General features: G+C 47.0%; 1 protein-coding gene across 1 annotated transcript in view; it reads right to left on the reverse strand.

Moving 5' to 3' along the window:
* Positions 1 to 589: 589 nt before the first annotated feature.
* The window catches only part of AR (androgen receptor), a 60,499-nt gene continuing 37,229 nt past the window's right edge, over positions 590 to 23,859 (reverse strand). The window contains exons 3-8 of the mRNA XM_038184023.2: positions 23,020 to 23,136; positions 16,344 to 16,631; positions 9,581 to 9,725; positions 8,593 to 8,723; positions 7,905 to 8,062; positions 590 to 6,869 (exon numbers count right to left, since the gene is read on the reverse strand). Of these exons, the coding sequence (XP_038039951.2) occupies positions 6,714 to 6,869; positions 7,905 to 8,062; positions 8,593 to 8,723; positions 9,581 to 9,725; positions 16,344 to 16,631; positions 23,020 to 23,136 (995 nt within the window). The 3' untranslated portion in view covers positions 590 to 6,713. The remainder of the gene's footprint in view (positions 6,870 to 7,904; positions 8,063 to 8,592; positions 8,724 to 9,580; positions 9,726 to 16,343; positions 16,632 to 23,019; positions 23,137 to 23,859) is intronic.

A 23,859-nucleotide genomic window follows, 5' to 3' on the forward strand; every position in this document is an offset into this window, starting at 1 on the left:
CGGGCAGGACGGGGTCAGCCACCGCACGTGGTTCCTGAATGTCCCAGGGGACGCTGGTGGCCACGTAAGTGTTGGTGGGGAACACTGGGTCTCAAAGACGTTGTCGGGTATCTGCAAGGGCAACACAGCCTGAGAACTGTGTTGGCTTTTTCAGTGTCAATTGAGGGTGAACTTGGAAAGTAACAGGGTCATTTTCAGCTGTGACTCAGATAAAGGGACAGGCCTGGATTCTCAGCAGATGACCACACATGGTACTACTGCACATGGACAAGGTTTTTTCTATGGTAAGTACATTTTGCTTTCAGTTCGTGTGGTATTGGTACATGTACCACTGCTGTGCAATTATACACTAGACATTTCCAGCTATTTGTGAACTGATGAGGTATTATTTTTTTTCTAAGCTCCTCAGTTTGTCTCACAGTGAACAAATCTTGACCTTGTGCAATACTCACATCTGTGCTTTGAATTAAAAAGTGGGCTGATAAGCAGTCTATTTTATTACTTGGAGAGCACAGGTCAATTTTATAATGAAGTTACAGCAGAATGGATTTACAATTGCTCATAAAGATACCGAAAACAACAACGAAAGGAGGAGGACACTGGCCTTTATTAGCTCCTTGCTTCAAGAAACACATTAATCAAATGATATCCAATTTTAAAAGACCCAAAGAGGCATATATGAAAGAATTAGTCAGTAGATGGGTAAATGAATTAACAGTTCAGACATGTAATTAATAGCGAAAATCCGACTGTGAAAAATAGCCTACGAATAACCCAACATACAGCCTCATCCATTTAAAAATGACCCAATTATTCCTGGCTTCTTCAATATCTATTATTTGTCACACTGAATAACATTTTTTTCATGCACATAACTGAAATAAAAGCCAAATACACGCATACAGCAGTTTTCCAACAAACAAGATTCTGCTTTTTATTGTACTTAGAACAACAGATTTTAGGATTACAAAAGAGCCAAACACCAAGCATGAAGGTCTGCCCCATGGCACAGCACGGGCCGAGCGCTCGCACGGGACCCAAGCATGGACTAATAGTCAAAAACTAAATAGTCTGATTTCCCCTAGTGTAGTATAACTGGCTTTGTCTTGATCCTGGGTGCCGGCCGGGCTCCCCTTTTTGGTTCGTTACAAGCAGGGATGTCGGTCGGGCCAGCGCTCTGATTTCCGAGCTGCCTCCCGGCAGTGGGCTGTCACCTGCTTCCAGCCTCGACGGCACCGTGACACGGCAGGTCTCCATCTTCCTTGGTCTGTGTATTTAAGGCCAGATCGTAGTTCCAATAAAGAACAGCAACAACAAAAAAAGGAACAGTGGCAACAAGCCAACCGATGTCTTTCTCTAGAAGCAGAATTTGGCCTCAGATGCTATTAATTTAGGCAAAATACTGCCATTTTTGAACAACAATGTTGCAACCACGGTAAAGTTGCAACCCTCGTAAAATGATGTGTGTATGCTTCAACGAAATTGCAAATCGTGCAGAGGACAAAGGTTGACAATGCAGCAAAAAGGTCCCACAGAGACAGGGCAAAGGCTTTTCGATACCGAGTGTGGGAAGCCAAAAGGTCAGCCCTCACCTTGGAATCACTCGCTTGGAAACAGGCTGGAGAAATAACCGCGTTATTGTACCTGAAATTCTGCCCAATCTGTAGGCTGCTTGTTCCTTTTCTTTTGGTAATCCTGTGGTGTTTGCTTCATGACTTTACTTAGCTATGGTGAAACAAGCAATTGCAAATACATTACATTATGCTTTGTTACTTTCATGAATATAGCTGTGGGTTGGGAGTCCTCCCCAGGCAAAAAGGCACCAGCAATGAGCTTTTTGGCTTATTACAAAGAAAATAAAATATATCAATATAGAGAACTCTTTTTATTACAGAGACGTTAACAAATAAAAACAGCATTAAATTGCCACAGAACACAAAATACCTGGCACAGAGAGCAGCTTATTATAAATTTGCTGTGGTTTTATGTGTGGTGCAGATATTTGCTTTTTGAATCACAAAGGCAGGTTCCCCTGCCATTTTAAATGGGAATGAACAAAAGTCCCTCCTTGCTTCCTCAAAGCAGTGACTACAGCCCCGGTGAGCGAGAATACAGAGGTGTGGGAAGGTTGCAGTCTGAGCCTTTTCTTCTGGAAACCCATGGCTTGATGGCCAGCTCGTGCCCGAGGTGCTGGCGGCCGCCTCCCAGCTGTGCTGCCCCTGGTGCCGGGCACTCGCCGGGGGCACCGGCCGTGGCCACGCCGCGCCTCCTGCATCACCAGCTCCTGCACGGCTGGCCAGCAGGCACCAGCACACGAAGGTGCAGAGAGAAAATTTGCCGGTCCTTGTGGTACAATAAAGTATTTCTGTGCCTCTAAAAAATCTACTCTGAAACATCCGTTAGGAAGCAGCTACCACTTTGTAATTCCAGGATTCTGCCCTAAAGTGCAAGGACACTTTGTGCAGTTGGAGAGGGCAGAAATAAAGGATGCTCTGTTGTCCCTCAAGTGCAAACACTACCCCTGTCTAACCAGGCAGTTAAAGGAAAGCTGCAGATGCAGACACTGACACCAGACCATGCCAGCGCACGCTCCTTTCACGTCATGCAAGGACAGACCCTTGACAACTGGGCAGTACGTAACCAAAGAAAAAGCTGAAATCAAAAGCTCCCATTAGTACTGGCACACAGACTCACCTCCTGACGAATACTTAGTTACCCTCAGTGTGCAATCAGGAAAGAAACCTTCTTACAGAAGAACATTAAATATATATTTTTAGCAATATAAATTGGGGCATGCCTCTCTCTATATATATAAACATATATATATACATTTAACTTCTGTTGTTTTATTGAAACATCTTGGCAGAGGGATCAGTACCTGGAGCGACAGCTGCCCGTACCTGGGGGCTGCAGAGAGCCCTGGGTTAGATGGCTGCAGGGAGCCCAGCTTTTCCCAGCCTCCCCGGCACCCCCCCGGGCACCCTGCGGGATGTGGCAGTGAGCTGGCTAGCTCTGCACACACAACGACGTGGGACTCCATTACACCGTGGTAGAGGTGATGAGCACCCTCACCTGCCTCCCCAGGGCCAATCCACTTGGTGTTTACCTGCTTGTGCACAGTGCAGGACGCTCGTTGCTCTGGCTTAACTTCCTTTTTTCTGAAGCCAAGCAGAGGGCTCCTCTTGGCTTCTCTGGGAGCAAGTTAAGGTGGTGCCAAGCTCTCCGTAAGATGTCACACAGCCCCTCCACCCCAGCTCCATTTGCACCCCTTGTCTCATTGAGCTTTCCATACGATAATGCTCCTGCCAGGCCAACAGCAGCATGTTCCTTGTCCCCCACCTGCTGCCTTTGAGGGGAGCTGATGGTCTGAGCAGCGACCAAGCTTACACCAGCACAAGAGCCCCCAGAGTGCTGGGACAACGCGGGCTGTGCCCCCATGGGGGCTGCGGGCCCTGGAGGGGGTCTGCTCCCCGGCTGCGCCCGGGGACCTCAGGGACACCGTGACAGGATTGTGATGATGGTGAGATTCTCTTCGCTTTATTAAAGCAAAAGTAGACAAGAAAACACAAAAGAAAACACAAAGTACAAAGATATATGTCAGGATCTGGACTTTGGTGTTTCTTAAGCCTCTTTTTTTTTCCAGTTCCTGCAGCAGCTGATAGAAATAAACAAAGAAACAGTGTTAGCCTCCCCCCAGCAAATACACGCTTGGGTGCTACTGATCCTGGCTCCCAAACCCTCCAGTGATTCCTCCGAGAGTATCATAAAAAGCTGACTTTTGGAAAAAAACAACAAAAAAAAAAGTTGCAGAAATTGACTTTGAAATCAAAGAGCTACAGAACATCAGCCCAATGCACAGGAGCTGTGGGGTGTCTGTGGACAAGGCAACCCAACTGCCCACCTCCACCATCGGACAGGTGGGACTGCAAGGGAGCACATGCTTCCTTCTTAAAGCACACCTGGCTGGAGAGGCATCATACGCACAGGCTGCAGGCATCTGGCAGAGGCAGGCAGATATTCACAGGCAGTATCCTCCTTCTAGATCATTTTTCATTCACACTGTGCGTCCACCAGGAAATCAGTGTATGCAAATTCCTATTATAGCCAATTTCTTTGCAGTCTCCCAGCAGAAAAGTAACCAGCAGGCTACCTTCACACTCATTAACTACTGAAAACCTCAGTGACATGAGCTCCTGCAATGTAGAAAGCTCTCCAGAGAAGCCATTTAAACTGACCATAAGCATCCTCCTGTTGATGACAGAGATCAGGGCATTTTCAAGCCAGTTACTCATTGTACTCCTCTGCTAATAGCCAGAAAATGTTCAAGAATGGAGGAATACACCAGCAGGGCTTTTAATTGATTCATTTGCAAATATTAATAGAGCATACCGACACTTAAGATGCTTGCAGCCACAACCCTCTAAACAGAAGAAGCTATTGGGAATCTGTGCCTCTTGGCTGATGCTCAGGAAAGTCATCTGTGGCTTCTGATGCCACCTGCAAGAAGGGCTCTCAGGAGGAACAGCTTGATCAGAGCCATAGATACCAGGAGAGGAAATCTCAGTACAAATAACTGTAAAGAGAGACCCTCCGTTCAGTATTTTTGTGTTTTCGCACCCCTTCCCTTAAGGAAAACCCCATATAGCAGGACTGAGGAATATCAGTAAAATTAAAGGCTTGTTCTTAGTGAGAGTCTGCAGAGAACCCAGACGCACCACAAAGGCGTTTGCCGGCAGAGCTGATGGTTATGCTCAGCTCGTGAAAGGTCCAGGAGCAGAATTAGCACTGGCTGCTGCACGGCAGCCTCAGGAGATGTACATGGCATCAACCGTCCCAAACCTAACTCTCTTCTCTGTAAAGACGTCTGACAAACACGACTCGTTGGCATTGCGCAGGGGGAATAATGTGATGTGTAAGGAGGCCCACCTCTCCGAACTCCCAAACTTAACATGCCCTTTCTGCATGTTTGTGCTGGGAGACCACAACAGCACACTGCTCGGGGGCACCAAGTCTCCCAGAGGTGAAATCGCTGCCTGTCAGCAAAACCACAGGCAAAGGCCTCGTTTGCTGCTGATCTGTGTCCGTGTGAGGAGCCTGCAGGCAGTGCAAGCCAGCCCTGCCAGAGCCTGCCCCGATTCACCGGCCAGGGCTGGCAGCACGGCTTCGGTGGGCTCGCCAGCACGGGGAAGGGGAGAACCAAAACACCAAGGGGAGGGAAGGTTTGACTGCTTTGTGAGAAGTGGAGCCTGCCAAAAATGCAAATCTGGATGTGGGCTGGTGGGCCTGCACTTTCCTGCGAATGTGAGGGATAAAATGGAGTCAAGCCAACATCTATGTCTGAGAAACCAAGCCTCCTTTCCTCAAATATTCCTGACCACTGGGAGCCATCGGCAACTGCAGACCTATTAACCTTTGAATTTGTCTGGTTTTGCACTGAATGCCCAGGTTCTCTAGGGTGTGTTTATCCACCTGCACAGGCCGTGCTGCGTCCCGCATTGCATCGGCCCAGGCACGACGCGGAGGCGTGGCGGTGCACACAGGAGGTGCCTGCAGCCAGCTACCACAGCAGCAGGAGCCACGCACACCTCTAAGAAGAGAGAAGGTCTCAAGCATTTTCTTTACGCTTCCCTGAAGCGCCATGGAAATACCATGCCTGTTGCCGCAACCATCTCCCACGGGATAGGATTAATTACAGGCCACAGATCCTGCAGAGACAGTCCTGGCTGCTCCCCTCCTGGGACGTGGGTCTGCTGGCGTCAGAAAGAAGAGTCTGGACAAATGGAAAATAAGTAGTGTAGCTGAAACACTTGGGCCTCGGACACCCGGCGTGAACAGAGCTGGTGCGGGGCAGAGGCGGGACTGGCGGTGCCCGGCGGCAGGAGGGCAGAGGCTGAGGTCCGAGAGGCGTCAGGCACTTGTGAAGGAGGGGTAGGGCTGTGCCTGCGGGGCAGCAGCTGTCCGCGACCCGAACGTGACTGCTGAGCGCCCAGGGGTCCACCGGGCACACGGACATCCAGTTTGCCTCAGGAAAAATATCCCAGGTGGAAAGCAGTAGCCACCAGCAGCCCCTGCAGTGGTGTGAGGGCAGGGCACCCTCCGACTCTGAGGCAGGGTCTGTAAATTCAACAATTTGCTAATTCATCTCTTTCCTCTAACTCCATTTCTCTACTGCAACACTTTAACTCGTCTGCTTCCCAGCACCATAACACAAATAGAATGTCCCAAGGGAGGCCAGTAAAATATCCCGTGCCCAAACGTATAGGTTCGACCTGCTTCTCACTTTGTTTTGTTTTACAGGGGGAAAAAAAAGAAAAACAACACAACAAAAAAAAAAAATAATACACGAAACAAAAACAACCTACTGGTGGCATTTCTCCCAATCTCCCGTGGCCATGGGCCACTAGAAGTCACTGCGGAAAAGCCAAAGGAGAGAGTGCAGACACCGTGCCAGGGACACCAGGCCACGCACCACGTGTCCCAGCAGACCAAGCCAGCCAAACCTAGGCAGAAGCCGTGGCAGGTAGTTCAGTTCAGAGGTACCACAGGAAAAATAGAAATTAAGGAATCCCAGCAGATAGTTGCTACTGTCTGTCTTCTCAGCACACCGTCTTTAGAGGGGATTCCCCAAGGCACTGCAGTACAGTAGTGCAGAAACAATAGGCAGGAGATGGCTGAAATGGGGGTGGCAGAAGAGGGAGGTCCCCGCTGGAAGATCACTCCGCGTGGAAGTAGATAGGTTTGACTTTTCCAGACAGGATCTTTGGAACCTGCACAGAGATGATCTCGGCCATCATTTCGGGGTAGTCCACGCTCACCATATGTGCCTTAATTAAAAGGTCAAATGTAAACTGATGCAGATCCTTGGCAATCTAGGAAAGAAATAAAATCTGTTAAGCAAAAAGCCCCTGTTCAGTGATTTCTCTGGGAAGGTGCTGAGCACACGGCAGCAGACACAACATACCTGGGCTGGACCTGGTTTGCTCTCTGGATGTCACTGCCCTGCTGGCAGTTACCAGGCAGCAAGTATCAGACATCTAACTACATGGGCAGAGGGCTGGCAAGGACAGAGGACCTAAGTTCTCAGTCACAAATAGTGATTTTTTGATTTATTATAATTAACTCTGAAAGTAGAGTAGATTCATGGAGGGGCACTGTGATTTAGGACTGTTTTGCTAGACTATCATTGGAAAATAATTGTCTACAAAGAGCTCTTCATTGCTAAAAAAAGAAAGGTCAAGGACCCATGCACAAGGGTGACTATTGCAGGGAGTGACAGACACAGCTAACTGTCACCTTTCACTCCCTGAGCACTTAGGTGCCCTCTTTCCTGTCACCTACTCTAGGAGTATATTGTAATACTGTCCTGCAAAAGTGTTAACAGTTGCAAAGCAAACCACATCACAAGTGCTTTGACAACCTACGTGCACCTAATCTGCTTCTAGTCTGAAAACTTGCAAGGTGCACCTGTAATAAGTAAGCTTGTCTTAGCATAGATTATTTCACTCCTCTCTTTCTTCACTGAAACACCGCCTGGGTCCCACATGCTGATGCTCTCAATTCCTGTTCAGCAGCTCCAGGGACATGACAGTGGGCAGAATCTGCACTGTCTCCTGCCCACTTGTCCCCTTTTTAACAACAGAAGCACCTGGACACAGCCAGGGCTGTGTGTGAAAACACTGAGGGAGAGGAGCAGAACAAAAATGACAACAAAAGAAACTAAAGAAACAATTACAGGTAAGACATCGCGAGCACAGTGTTCATGTCTCTGAGGGCTGTACCACCATGTCCCAACGTTCCTGCATCAGCAAGATTCCCTCTTTGCTATGATCCCAAATTCCTATGTCCCAAATAAATCTAGTAACTTTGGACTGTGTACAGGCAGACATCTCACTGTTGTCTCTTACAGGATGCACGGAGTCCAGGACCTTGGTGAGCTGGTAAAATCGCCGAGAGCAGGAGGTAGGGTTCTTCCTCTTGCAAGCGATGATCCGGTCAAGTTCCTTAATGTAATTCATTCGAAGTTCATCAAAGAGCTTCTGGTTTTTCAGGCCATCCACTGGAACTGGATGGAACAAGGAGAGGAAACAGTAAGAGTTGCCCAGAAAGCACAGAGAGAAAGATAAGCAACTTGAAAGCTGAAGAAATGGTTAACACAGGCCTAATGGAAAGATCTGCCCTCCCTCTGATCAGCCACGGGACTGCTGCTAACCAAGGACCCTTGCTCAGCACTTGTGCCAGAAGGGAGGCACAGGACCGAGGTGCAGCACCATTTTCCTGCTCAGCAGCCAATGCTGAGCAGTGCCCAGAGGGGCAGCAGATGGGCTGAGGAGCCACCTCGTGCAGGAGCTGCACGGGAGCAATGCTGCAATGTGCAGGGGCAGGATGGGCCGGCTGCAGCGGGTTAGGGCACGGCGTCCTTATGCTTGGCAGCTCGCTGCCTTGGCACAGCTTGACGCCGCGAGGAAAGATCCAATGCCATCCCTTGGGGAGCACGAGTACACGCGTATGTACAGGGAAAAACACCAGACACTTTCAGGGCAATGCTGCGTACAGCCGCTGGTGATCTGCTGCAGGACGGATGCGAGTACTTACTAATACTGAAGAAGAGTAGAGCCTTCATACAGAGAAACTCCTGGGGTGTGATCTGAAGCCAGCCAAACTCCTGAGAGAGGTGCCGCATCCTGACACATTGGCTGTACATTCTGGATTTGTGCATCCGGTATCTGGCACAACAAGATGCACAATGCATTGGCAGGAAGACTAAAGAACTGCTTGTGTGATGTGTGGGTGTTGACAAGCTCTGCCTGGCCCAGAAACCCAGCCTCGCCTGGAATATCCCCACTGCAGAGGGGGAATGTTGACAGCAATGAACGAATGTTGAACACAGGAGAGGAAAGTTTTTCAAAATACCTCCGTGTGACCTCCTGTGCCTGGAGATGGATGACTATCTTGGATTTGCAAGGTTCATTTGACCCTCTGCCTTCTTGAAGAATGACTGCATCGATTCACCATATTCGGCTATCCAAAAGGGACACGAAGCCAAGCCCTGAGCTCTCAGGGAGGAGGAGTGCTTTTGCTTACTGCTGTGCTTAGTTATTGTTTTAAAGCTTCTCTGCCTTAGTCCCAGTAAAACCTCCCCAAGTCCACGCTGATGGTGCATCAGAGAGAAATCATCAGGAGCTCGCAGTATACATTTCTCTCTGTTTCTGCTCTCTCTGGCTGACCGAGCAAATTGAAAACTGGAACTCAAATCCCTCAGGTCTGTGTGGCCCAGCTCTTCACACCCCGTACCAGCACCTGTGGCTGCCCTGGTGGAAGTCCAGCTGAGGGCAAACTTGAGGGAAAGGGAAGCAGGAATAGGAGAGACTGCAACTCTCATTGTTCCTGCAGATTACTGCAGAGCAATTACAGGAAAAAAGCAGGCCCCTCCTATGCTTTTTTGGTCAGCTCTCAAAGCCTGATTACTCAGCTGTACATTTCATAAGCAGATAGTAAAGCAACTTCCTTGCCTTGTTCTCGTTTCTCACCTAGTCTGACTCAGACAAAGCAGAACTTTAGACTGTTGTTATTTTGCACTTACTCATTGAAGACCAAATCTGGAGCAAAATAAAGCATCCTGGAGTTGACATTAGTGAAAGATCTCCAACCCATAGCAAAAACCATAAGACCCATCCAAGAATACTGGATTATTGACATCTGGTCATCCACATGCAGATTACGAAATCCTATTAAAAAAAAAAAAAAAAAGCCAGAGGGATGTTACAAATTAGTATTGTGTTCCTGCAGTTACCAGGACTGTTTTCATGCAGACTCCAACTCTCCCGCAACGACCCTGTAATGACACGGTGGTCCACAGGCTGATCCCAGCTCGTCCCAGGACACACAAATGAAGCAGGGTGATACAAGTGAGGTGCATCGAGGCACTCAGACACTGGTGGGAAATCAGGAACATCCAAACCACAAAACTACACCTGAAAGGGGAGAAAGGGGATCCCCCAAACACAAGGAGGAGATAAAGACCACGTTAAAGACACAAACAGTAAAGCATTTTAAAGGAAGCCCATAGCAAGTTGTAATAAATGACACCTTTTCCCCAGAAGTCTCAAAGAACTCCAGAAATTGTAATTGAAGGCTTTGTAAGTCCCAGTGAGATGAGCAAATCTCATTCTCCAACAGGCTAGACAAAAACAACACAGGAGGGTGGGATTGTGGCTTCCTAAAGTCCCACAGAACCTATGCTCAAATAAGAGCCCTAAGCACGTCCCCCTACCAACGGAAACAGCTTAGTGCTGCAATCATGTTCATTTCTAGGTGCTAATTAGAAATCAGAGCCAACTGGCATCTCATTGTGCCACACACTCTGCAGCCACAGTGGAAATCCCAAAGTTCCTGCTCCAAACCATTTGCAATTTTCATGTGAGACAGAACATCAAAAGTAAATGAAACAAACATCCGGCGACAATTTGCTTTGTTCTGCTACCTGAAATAGATCGTCTGATCACGAGCTGGAGCCCCAGACAGCAATACAGCCAACCGTACCAAAGTCTCCAGGCACAGAGGCAGAAGCAAGCCTTCATTAACCAATTACATCCTTTGGGTGAAATTCTGGCACTCAAGGAAATCAACATTTTCTCATTTTGAGAAAATCACATGTTATTCCAATCAAATATTAAAACAATTCTAACACCGTCAGTGTGTAATTATAACCCACAGTGTATAATTACAATCCACTGAGGCAAGCATCTGTCTCTTGCTTGGGAAGCTGTCAACTGCAAATGAGCACAAGTCGTCTTTCATTGCTGACAGAAATCACTTAGGTTTGTACATTTTCCCTTCAGCTTCCATGTCACCACGAAAAGCTACCAGCGAGTGGGCAAGGAGTGTCCTACGGACCCTGAGCAGGTGATTTCCATTCTGAGGGCTCGTCGCTGCCTGCCGACAATGACAGCTTACAGGCAGCCAGAGCGGAGCCTGTTTGCAGAACACAAGCACAGATGAGGCACATGGACAACTCAAAGACTTTGCAGAATTAGTCATGGTCATCTCTAGGACATGTCCTGGTTGGAATTTCATTTTTACTTACGGCACTGCATGCCATTAAAAACAAACAACAACCTAACAACCAAAAATAACAAAACAACTTCTTACTTATCTAGTAAATCTGTTCAGAGATGAATTCACTGCCTACTAAATGTAAGAAAACAACTGTTTTCCCCTACTCCATACTTGCTTCTGATATTTTTTCCTGCCTAGACTTTCTGAGAAGACTGGAAAACTTGAGTTACTTGGAAAGGAGCCATCCTGCTGGTCCCCAGGGCTGTAACTCTGCGGTGAGTAAGACGAGTGATGGTGCAGGGAACACTCCTGCACTGTCACTCCGGTGATGAGAGTAAACATCTCATTGGTCTGCTCTGCACTCAGCTTCTTCCAAAATCAGTACTTTTTTTTCTCCCTTCTTAACTTGCTCTTTGAAGGAAAAGCATCTCGTCTCTCAGAGGAATTAATAGACAAAGGAAGGAGCTTTGCTGGCAGGTGTTTCCGATGCAGTGTGGCGAACATGAGGAGCAGATGCTGAGCTCCTCCGGCCAATGCGGGCTTGCTGTGATGGGCAGCTCATGCTCTTGGTCCTTTTGAACAGACAAGACCATGGCAACACGTTTCCCACAAGAAGGGGGCTGCTGCGTGCCGAACCTTCCCGAGCCCCCTGCTCCAGGAGCCATCCGCTGAGAGCAGGGCAGCCCACGGCCATCACCAGGGACTTGTGTTCGCAGGAGCCGGGCTCTGTGATGCTTCAGGGGCCTGAGCCCACGGGACCCCCACTTCTGCTGGGTGCAGCATCAGCAGGACGAAGCAGTTGCAACACCAATATCCATGGCAGAACTCGTCACTCAGCTTAACCCACGCGCGATGTTGTAAGCTCGGCGTGCATTTAGCAAGTTGTACAGTACAGGTGCAAACCAATGATCAAAAAAGGCTCTGCAGGTTTCAGTTCTTATTTATAGACTCAGCTTGGGTTTCTTCTAAACATTGAGTACTGGCTTCTCAACATATTTGTTGAAAGTATTTGTTGCATCTACTCCTTTTGCGATGAGAAGGATTTTGGTGCACTTATTCACTACCTTGTAATTATAATGTTCACTAAAAAAAATATTTGCACAAACTCTATCGGTGTCTAAAGAAAGGTATTTGAACACAACAGTTTTGTTGTTATAGGACTTAGAATTTGCTTCCACGTGTACAAGAAAACAGCTTGTACAAGCAGCGCAGTAGACTTTTCTAAAAGGAATCACCACTTTCAGTTTCCAGTCTAGAACACCTTGAAATAAAACTTGTTTTCAGAAGCCAGATACCTATCACCTCTTGGAAGCCTACTGCTTTCAGGCGTCTTAGGTGACGTGTGGTCAAAATCACTGCAAAAGAAAATAAATACAAATCTACTGCCATAATATATGGCTAAGTTTCCAGTACTGCCATAGTAAAGGACACCTGACTGATGGTAACTTCTGTGGAGAGCAATCATAGCAAAAAAAAAATTAAATTTACTGATGTCTTGAGTGAGATGAAAGCGTAACCTTTTTCTTGTGAACAATCTTAAAGCAGCAAAGTTTGGAAATAAAGTCTTTATCTTCTCTGTTGATATAGTGCTGTGTCATAATAATATCTCACTAAGAGATAAGCAGCTGAACACCTCATATGTTACCATAAAGTAACATTTCAATAAAAATGAATACTTATTTATTATCCTGGAAATTTTATTGTCCAGAGAATGGAAGAAGACACAATTAATTGCATCTTTATAATTACAGGGTGAGTTACATGTAACATAAGGCAGGAGATCTGAAACAGAAAGGCAAGCAAGCAATGGGCCTGGAATACCCAAAAAGCCCTAACTTAAACAGCAATTACTCAGAAATTTGTAAAAGATGCAATAAACAGGAGTATCTACAATGATACCGCCTGTCAGGTGGCATATTTCACCTGATAACATGTGCATCGAGGTGCTAGAGACATGAAGTGCATTCATCTGTCTCATTTGCAGAGAGCAGCAGCTTGCCCTTTTGCTGGTCTGCTGTGAAGCAGACATTCCCCATACACTTGCAGACCAATTATTTTTTATAGACTGATTTCCTAGCAGCTTCAGGAATGAACTGAAAATTTTTCATTTTCTAACAGCTGAAAAGATTTTTAAACTAATGTGTTTGAGTGCTGACCTAAATTAACCATAACATCTTGACTTAATTTTTATATATATAGGGAAAAGAGAAAATAAGAGAAAATACAGATTTTACGAATTTAATCAGACTTTTGAATTCTGTATTTCAGTAGCTTTCTTGGCAAGCTATGGTCATTTAATCTTTCCTTTCCAGGGAAAGCACAGTCTGAGTCTACCTTGTTCTGCTGCAGACATTCAATTACATTGCGTCCAAAGGGCCATGCATTAAATTTTCTCCACTAGGCAGAGGCTGATACGGCTACTGACATTGCAAGCATGATTCAGAAATGTTCCTGCTCAATGCAGTCTTGTCGCTGACACTCAAGGAAATTATTAAAACTTTGTGAAGTAAGTGCAGCAATGCCTTGCCGCATATTAATCACCCTCGGTACACAGGTGAGGTTCAATGAAGATGCAAGGTTAATACACATCTATTAGCCAGGATCAATCTGTTGACTGCAGTATCAGGCTGACGCTGCCTCTGCTAACTGGTGCAAATTCTCATTCCTCCCATCAGCAGCAGTCACTGTAAAGCAAAATCTCTGCACCTTTACAGGGAGAAGTCCCTCACCTGCCAAGCAGAGCTGCTCAGGCTTAGTTAGGGCCACGCTGGTGCCAGCTGGGCTGCGTTTGGGGGCTCTGGTGGGCAGATGCCGTGTGCCCAGGGCTGCCCACAGGCACAGAGGCAGAGCCAGGAGTGCCCATGGGGCACCAGGGCTGCCTGCGGGGAGGAGCTGCCCTCGGCCTCGGGCTCTGCTCCTGCGGCACCAGCCGCACTGGGCAGAGCGGCTCCAGAAAGCTCTGCGGCCACCCGTGGCACCTCTCCTCCAACAGCACTCATTAGAAGCCTCTGGCCTCCCAGCAGGCCAAGTGCACATCTTTTTGTTTTGGTAAACACAGCAACACCCCGCTGTTTTAAATTGCCTGGGCTCTGTTTCCATTACTTCTCCCCCTGCATTGTTTCCAGCACATCGCTGTCCCCTCCATCTGCCCTGCGTCCAGCTGCCTCGCCGACCGGCAGCCCCAAGAGCTGGAAACACTTCTGCACTGTTAGTCAAAGCGTAACTTCAAGCGATTCCAGCCAGCAAACTGCCCGTGGCTATCCAGCAGGACACTGCAGGTCTGACAGGCATCGGGGCTGCCCTGAGCAGCAGCACGTGGCAGAAGGCAGCGCTGCCAGCAGCGGGTGTGCAGCCACCAGCAGCGGGTGTGCAGCCACCAGCAGCGGGTGTGCAGCCACCAGCAGCGGGTGTGCAACCTCGCCGCAGCAACAGCTGGGTCATGGCTTGAGCAAAGGGGCTGCGTAACCACAGCCCGAAGCACAGAACAGCAACAATGCTGCAGTTGTTTACTCCTTCCCTTGAAAATATCAAGAGAATGACTAAGTGGTAAATTCGTCGTTGTTACTGTTAAACTCCATGTTGGCATATGTCACACAACTACAGGGAGAAAGCTGGGGAAAACAAACCAGCGTTGCCTCTTGCTCCGGGCACAGCGCAGCTGATGGTGACGCCGTGTTCCCATCAGCAGCAAGCTCTGCAGGCTCCATCCACGCTGGCACGCAGGAGGCATCTCTTCACACTTGTCAACAGCTTTTATGGATGGCAGACACAGCTGGGGGGTGCGGTGGACAAGAGAGCAACCCAAACCACAGCACTCCCATTTCGAGCTCTGACAGACCAGCCAAGGAAGCCCGGGCTCCATAAGCAATGCTGGTGCCCACGGAGGCGGCTGTGGCCACCCTTTGGCTTCCCAGAGAGCAGGTGAGCACTCACATGAGATGAGTGAACTTTCCCAGGTGATTCAGCCGGGCAGTTTGTGTGGCTGCAGGCAGCTGCTGGGGCCCTCTGTAGCCTTTTTCTTTCCTTCCACAAAATTCAGAGGTCTTTGAGTCACTGACGCCTACCAAGAGGTCTTGGGAGGACAGGCTGGCGAGCTGGGAGCCGCCTGTGCTGAAGACCCCGATTCTGGTGAGGAACATCAGAATAAAGGAAGCGGGGCTGTTCTCAGAGGACACGGCAGGTGATCCTGTCTCAGTACAGAGCTCTCGGTGTGGAGGGAAGATGAGCCTCTAGAAAACATGTCGGGTTGCTGTGTTCCAGAGGCAAGAGACCTTGGAAAGGCAAGCGTGGTTTCCAGAGGAATAAGTCAGTCTAGTGAGACTGTGAGGACAAAAATGGTACCCCAGGCTGTGGCTACACCTGCACCGAAATAACCAGAATTAAAGGCCAAAAATGTTGCCCAGGAAGCAAGAGATGGGCTGGAAACCCACCAGCATGTGAAGGATGGCTGATCCATGTTGAGAGCTCTTGTATTTTATTGCCTTACTCGTGTTGGCTTTGCTCTCAGAAGACTGAGAATTGTGCTAAAGGCTTCTCAAACAAAGGGAGATTCCCTTTGGGTTTCCACGTCTTAAAACAGATTGGTTGGGCTGGTAAGACCAGTTTATAACAGGAGCTCTAAAATGGGAGCTTTCTTTTGGAATAAACCTGATCCTAGATTCCCCTACGGTCTCCACAGGTGCCCAAGTGAGGTCCTGACCTCCAGGGTCCCAAGAGGAACCAGACAGTTTCCTCAGAGGAGATACCCAGTTAAATGTAAACTTCTGCTGAGCTGCCTGCATACTGAGACCAAGCTCTGCAGGAACTCAGACCTGACCCTCAGCTACTTTCAGCAGTTTCCCCAATTCCACTGCCACTTCATGAAGCAGCGTGCTTCTGGATCACCTGGAGAAGGTACGCTTTCCTCTAGCTCATGGAAGCTACGGGACAGTGCTAATCTCTTGTTTAGAGAAGCGTTCTCCAGGCTTGGCCGTAACAGCTCTGGAAGAGGAACAAAACCACTGCAGGAGAACGGAAAGAAAAAAAACCTTGAATTTCTACCAGGATCCCTCACACACAGTGGGAAGAAACCAGCCCCCAAAAGGAGACAGACCTCGTGTTGTTTCAATCTGATTTACAGAGAAGTTACAGACAGACACCTCGTGGAAGTGCTCCCCCGGGAAATTTTGTGATTGTGAGATGCAGGCTGCAGACCACCTGCTTTGAAACCCGCCTTCAGGGAATGCAAATGGGGGGGCTTTGGGGAACGTGACAGGACAGGACTGGGGTTTGTTCATTTTCATCCTCACCTGGCAAGGCCTTTGCCCACTTTACAACGTAGACCAGCTGCCTCTCCCCCAGCTCGTTCAGGCTGGTCAGCAGGTTGGAGAAGGAGTCAGGCTGGCTGTTGTCATGGCCAGCACACACCACAGCTGGCTCGATGGCTTCCAGGACGTTGAGGAAGATGGGCTGGCACTCAAACCCATCAATGTGCGTCATCACCATCTTGGGAGCCTGCTCCTCTGTGGGGCTGGAGGAACTGGCTGCCTCGGCATCATCTGGTGTCTTCAGGTTACCCAGCTTCTTGAGCTTGCGGGCTGTGGAAATGACACATTTTAGTATGACACTTATCAAAAAAGCCTTGAGGCTTCTTGGCTTACGACAAAATTGAGAATGGTGACCAGCAGCAGTGACACAGGTGGTGCATGCAGCCTAGCGAGTGCCCTAGCATCACAGGCATCATTAAAGGACAGAAGGGAGTATACAATGCTCAAGGAAATACATTTGTTCATTAATATTATATGGAAAAAACAAGCATCATTTACACCCTCAGCCATCACTGGTCTCACATTAAGTCCCAGTTAGAAATGGAGAGGAAGAACTGGGGAAAAGAGAAGAGGCAAATTGGTTCAAACAACTACTCACATGCAGTTAAAAAGGGAAGGAAACCAAGCAAATAAACTCAGTATGTGGTCACATTCTGGGGAAAAAAGCCAATGTACTTAAGTACTCTAAGTTGGATCGTTCCACCCCATGGCCAAGTTCAGGCAGCTGGGACATGTACACCCCAGCCCCAAGGGCCAGGGCACTCTCCACATAGCGATGGCTTTCACCCTACAAAACCACTTTTACAGACTCACTGCAGGAGTGGGAAGGTCTCTTCTGGGCAGCGAGTTCTCCCTGCAGGGGATTCCTGCAGCACGTACTGCCCTGAGCCAAGCACTCCCAGCTGGACTACTGCTCCACCAACACATTAGGGAAAAAGCAACCTAAAGGCAAGCCCGTGTCTCCACAGCTGCTTCCCTGGAGTTTTCCCAGCTAGCCCTCCGCAGAGGAGAAGTCTCAAGTGAGGGCAGCCTTGGTCCGCTGGCCAGCATCAAAAGGAACATCAGTACAGTGAGCCTGCGGGGCCGGGACTGCCCAACATGGACATGTGCCCTTGTCACCATAACGAAGTCTCTCTCTTGACGTGCAGCTGACTCTTAATTATAAAAGCCAATCTCCCTGCAAGGTATACCAGGAGCTTCAGATGCATGACTTCAAAATTCTTGGAGAGTTAGTGGTTATCTAATTTGGTATCTACATGACTGTGTTCAGCACAACACAGGTTGGCAGGCTGCTGCAGAAAGGAACTGCTTTCATACCTCACTGACTACAAAAAACTCTAATTAATTAGAGCAAAAAAAGCTGATCGCTTAATTCAAGCAGAGAATATAACATCAAACCAATTGTCCTTGGGGTTTTGGCTCCCACATTACATGATACTTATCTCAGATTTCCTTTCAGCCGTAATTAGAAAAATAAGCAGTGAAACATAAAAATGTCAAGTTAAAGAGCAGCTTTGTAAATCAATTCAAAATCCTGATCTTTAGGTAATGCACTTTGGATGATCTACTGTAATTAAGACAGGCTGCTCTGAAAAAAAAAAAAAAAAAAAAAAAAAAAAGGAGAAGAAAGCAGTAATAAAAATAAAAGAGAGCAACAGGAAAACAAGGCTACAATGCAGTGTGATGTAGTTCTGCATTTACTTGCATGGATCGCAGGCCAGACAGAAAATCAGAGCCTCTCCTCTCACTTCTCCAAGCATCTCTGATAGTGCAAAGAACTGACTCCTGATGCTCTCCTTTCGAACTCTGCTCTGACAGCAGATCGCCTGGGAAAGGTATGGCACAGCTGTCCTGAGGGCTGCATTTGGCTTTTGTTTTGGACAAGCAACATGGAAATGCACCAGCACAATACGCTGGCCCCCTGTTCCTAAACCACCTCCTGTTAGCAAAGGATAGAGGCATCAGGACAAACTCCATGTGAGGAAAAACCACATCTTATAGATGTACTTGGCACTGGACTTTTAATGACGGGAGTGCTGGTGGGAAATATAAGCTACCTGGCTTGGGAAAATACATACATAAATAAATAAATAAAAACAAGCTAACCGTATCTTCCAAAGATGAATAATCGTGCCAATAAGGACCTGAACATAAATAAAGCCAAAACTGCAAACCTGTAAACACATATATCCTGGTTTAAATGTTACAATCTTTTTCTTTTTCTTTTTTCATTTTTTTTGTGTTTTTTTTTGAATTGAATTGAATTAATTCTCTAAAATCTAAAGATATTGAGTGAAATAAGAAAAGAACAAATAACCATGCTGGCTCAGAGACTGCAGTCGTAAACAAAACCACTTTCCATCAGATAGCACTGAAGTTGGATAATAACTATTCTTATCAGAGGAAACTTATGTTTGTGTATTTCAGGAGCAATTTTTCCATGGATCGCTGAAATACTTCTAGATAGAGTGCTACAAGGGGAGAAGCTTCAGGGGTAAAGAGTAACTTTATATAGATTCGAAAATCTATGGCTTATGGTAGGATTTCTCTAGGTTGTTTAACTGCTGTACTCATTGTACCCTGAAATTCAGCTCCTGAAATGGCCTTACTGGAATCCTCACTTACTTTTAATCTAAAAATCTTGGGATCCAGGCAGGTATCTGAACCTCCTAACACACACAGCTTTTATATATATATATACACACACTTTTGTCTTAATTTTGTTTCGCCTGTTTTGCTGGTAGCTACTACACAGTCGCTACTAGAAATAAAAATGGAAAATACAGGAAATAGAGGAATAGAGGGAAAAGCTGTCTCTTTCAATACGTTTCTGAAATATTCTGAAAGCATTACAAACATCTAATATGGCATTCACCTCTCTTAATTTTAGAAATCTACAGTGCTCATTAGCTAGACTCCCTGGATAACGCTGGGCAGAAACAGATACTTAGAATTAATTTCCTCATTAAAGACATCTGTTACACTTTTATTCGAGGATGAGCCAAGCTAGGCAGAAGTCTCTACACTAAGGTGGGTTGAACCCCAGCACAGGACTGAAAGCACAAAGTTTACCTGCTTTGCTCTTACCAGGGCATATAACAGTCAGGAAGCCTCATCATGCAGGTTATTCGCACAGTAAGTCACACATGCATTGCATCTGAAATTCTGCTTAATTTTTCACTTTGAATGAATTTTATATATTTGGAAAAAAAAAAAAGCCTAGATGATGTAATTATATCACGATAAAATATTCATAATTGCAAAAATGACCAGGGAGTCCATTATACAGCAATTATAGAAGGTAAACACATTTTAAGCAACATAACTTGGCCAACTTTCATCCAGGAGTTTCAAAGAATTGGCCAAGGATCTCTGAGTTGCCAGTACTGATCCTTCACAAGGGACTCTGGGAAGTTCTGAGGAACTGGAAGGAAACACTTTTCCATAAGACATGACAAAGAAATCTCATCAATTCGGGGCTGAGCATTTCAGCCTGATGTCAGCTTTGGGCAAAATGGCATCAGTCAATATATATATCTTGCCAAAACCAGATCCTGTCAAGATACCAGTATTTCCTTCTTTGGGGGAAAAAGTCCGAGCTGGCTGCATGGTTCAGCGGCTACAGAATAACAGGATCCCCCATCAGTAAAGGAGGAAAATGTTGACACGAAGGGCATCTTGCCACTGCTTTTAAGCACTGATGCTGCTGAAACTGGGAAACTGTGATCAGATGTTCACCATACAGGGGAAGTGTTGCTAAACTGCAGAAGTCATAGGAATAACAAAACTAGATAATACTCTCAGGAGTGAGGAAGTAAAAAAAATTTATCTAGGTGGCTATGAAGAAGACTAAAGGGTTATTAAATCACAGCCAACAAATACTCAATGCAGGGAGCAGAAATTCAATAAAAGTAGTTTCTTTATTCATGCAAGCATACTTGCAATAAAGATACAGCTCCTGGAAATCAAGGACAGACAAGATGAAAAATAAGGAACATCTATCACAGCAGCAAACGTAATTAACCACTGTGACAGCTTGGAAAAAATGTGTCAGCATCTCCATTGCAGGGAATTAATACATCTGTATTTAGTGTTTTTAAAAGATATGAACTGCACTTTAAGTGCAGTAACTTGACCTGAATTAGAACTAAATACAGGCACGACTTGTGTTTTACAGGGTATCGAGAGGTATTAATTGCAACAGTCTTCTAGCCCTGCAATCAGTGAACTGAATTTTACGTGTGTGGGAGTTTTTGCCCAAGACAGGAACAACGCCAAGTGCAGTCCTGAGGCCAAAGGCAGAGGTGTTGGCTGTGCTGCCCAATAGCCTTGCTGAGCCTTGCTGTGAGCACGGCCGAGGGCAGACGTGCTCCCTTCTCAGAACAGAAACAGCCCGCGGGACCTTGCACGCCAAGGCTGAAATGCACTGGCAGCAAACGAACAGGAGGTGCCTTAAAAACAGAGCTCTGCAGCTCTGTGCACGTGGTCCTGGCTGGGTGAGCAGGGGTGGAACAGGACAGAGGTGTGCAGATGCCTGAGTGTGCAGCAGCACGGGCACTGGGTGCTTGGGCTGCAACAAAGCCGTGAAACCACGCAGGTGTCTGGGACTGCAGCACGGAGAGGTGATGGGGGAGACGGAGAGCAGTGCACCAGTCGAAATGAGCAAATGAAACTGGCATTATCACTTTTTTATTTTTTTTTTACTTTTAACTTTTTCCCTCTCTTTGGCTTTACAGCGTTGATCGGGAGAGAAGATTCTGTTTAATGGATTTCAGTTTTCAGGTCAGAGTGATCTCAATCAATAATGAAGTGCTTCAAAATATTGCCATTCTGTGCCTAAGCAGACAGTCCTAAATAAGGCACTGAGCGTAACCTCCTCCTACCATTAAAACAGGCAGAGCCGCAGGGATGCTGGTAACGGTCAGCTCCATTATACCCTACGAGTGACTGGTAATTAACAGGCGGTTAAAACCAACCATTTGGAGCTTGGAAGTGTTTTCAAATGCTGTGGCTTTCTACTGTGGGAGAAATAACTGTGGACAAACTCATAGCATGCATGTTTTTAACAATCGCCTTTAAACCAACATTCAAAACAAATGTAAAACAGACCAGGCAGAACAGGTCAAGGCGACCCGAAAAGCTTAAGGAAAAAAAAAAAAAGAAAAAAAAAAAACAACGAGGGGGGGGGGCTCTCAGTCCTAGCATTCGTCTTGTCAGTGTGCCCCACAGAGGAAGGCTGCACTGATGTACATCCCCTCTGACTTCAAGGGGGATTTCTCTGCTCCAAAATCCAGCTGTGCCACTGCAGCAGCCTGCAAGGGCGCAGGGGAAGCAGCAGCAGCGAAAAGCCACCCCACCAGATGTTGGCATTCGCTTTTAGTGCCTGTGAGCAGGAGGGAATGAGAGCGCTGCACGTCTGCACCTGCCCCTCCTGCCAGGAGCTGTGCTGCCATCGTTCGATCCGATTTATTGCCCGCTGCTGTAAGAGCAGGCAGGTTCCTGCTCTGCTGGCTGTAAGTACTTGTCAGTACCTGGAGCTGTAAGAGCCCTCCTGGGGAAGAAATAAAACTGGAATCAGTGCTCCTAGCTGAGCAATAAACCACAACCTGTTCAGCAGCACGTTCTTCAAGCTTACATTAGAGCAGCCTAGCAGCTCTGTGCGGTACTGCACACCCCAGCAGCCGTGGAAGCATTTAACCCAAAAAGCTGACTTATCCAGCCAGGTGCTCCCCAGCTCTCCACGCCGTGAATGATGCTGCCAGGGGCTCTCACATGTTCCTAATCCCATGGCACAAGCCGTGCTCATGGCAGGCTTGATCATGATCATGGATGATCTTCAAGGTCCCTCCCAACCCAAGCCCTGCGGTGACTCCCCCAAGCTCTGCTGTCAGAGGCCTTTTGGTGGTAGGTCAGCTCCACCAGCCCCGTTTTTCAGGGGATTTTCTTTCTCACTCACATCAAATGAACTCAAAGATGAGCCATCCGGTGGTACTCATAAATTATGGTATGCTAAAATTCTGTCTGCTTTTGAGGTAGAAAGGAAGAAAGGCAGGTCCAGCACATTTCAGGCAGCAAAATAGCCCTGCTTGTATGAACGCAAGAATAGTTTGGCTCAACCTAGATTGCAGCTTCTAGGTTTCGAGCAGAAAGCCTCAGATTTTGGATGTAGGCTTTGTGTCAGGTTTTGGTAAAGCTACATGTTTTGGAACAAACTATAATAATGATTTTTACTGGTGACAAAGAAGCAACACCTATGTAGAGAAGAATGCTGGGGCTGTATTTTTATAAAGAAAAAAAATGTGCCTTTGTCTAATTCTGCCTCTGAAAAATCATCTTAAAATGGGAGTGAGCTGTTCAAAGAGGCTTCGATACAACTGAGAATCCAGTTTACACAGCTGTCAATGCATTTTTTCAGATTAGCAAGGTTTTAAATCAAGGAAAAGGATGCTTCCTGAAATGGAAAGACAAGTTCAATGAAATTCACAATTTTGGTATTAGAAGCTTGCATATGTTTCCAGAATCTCATTACGCTCCATCAGCCTCATTTCTTCACACATTTACTGACTGTTAATGTGCCAAGTACATCAGTGATCTGCACGATTAGCCTGGATGCCCCGCACACGTGGTGAGAAACCAGAAGCTGTTATCCATACAGTACCTCCGAGAGTCATCCCCGCTTCGTAGCATTTTCGCAGGCGGCAGGACGGGCAGTTTTTCCTTCTGAATTTGTCAATGGTGCAGTCATTCCGGCTGGCACACAGGTATTTCTGCTTACCTAGAAACATCAGAGGAAATAGTGATGGGTGGGGGGGACCAATCAGAGCAGATTCACAAGCAGAAATGGGTTCTTGTTTTCTCAGCATCACTCAACATCCACCAGCTTCCCACTGCAGCCAGCAGAACTGCTGCAGTTCATGTTTCCACCTTAATTTGGGGATATTTTTCCAAAAATCACCTTTCTTGTTTCACAGTTCAGCAGCCCCCAGTGTGGAGGCTGAAGGCCAGCACACGTAACTCGGAGGTGGCTCCTCCTGGGCTGCTGGGGTTGCTCGGGGCCAGCAGACAGCGAGCGCGCCCTGCGCCCCCTGCCCCGCTCACTGCATGCAGAAAGGCTTGCTGCCCTGAAGGCATAAAGTACTGCCTGCAGCAAACTTCTGGACAGCTGGAACTGCCTTCTGGCCAAGGAAGACCGAAAAAAAAAAAAAAGAGAGAGAAAGAAAAAAATAAAAGAAAAAAAAATTAAAGAAACAAACCACATCAGTGCTGACTTCCCAGGTCAGCCCCCAGCAGAAAAAATTTATGTTGGAAGTTGATATCCTTTGGAAAAAAAAACAACACAGTTGTTCATCTGCTGCTGCAAAAGGAGTTCATTGCCAGCTATACAAGCTTTGTATGAGCGATGTCACCATACCTCTTCATGTGCACATTTCAGAGGCTGTTTTTTAGAGGAGAAAAATTGCTCTGTACCGTGCAGCACAGCAGAGGTAGTCAATAAATA

This window comes from Anas platyrhynchos, chromosome 10, assembly GCF_047663525.1.
Source record: "Anas platyrhynchos isolate ZD024472 breed Pekin duck chromosome 10, IASCAAS_PekinDuck_T2T, whole genome shotgun sequence".
Taxonomy (NCBI): Eukaryota; Metazoa; Chordata; class Aves; order Anseriformes; family Anatidae; genus Anas; species Anas platyrhynchos.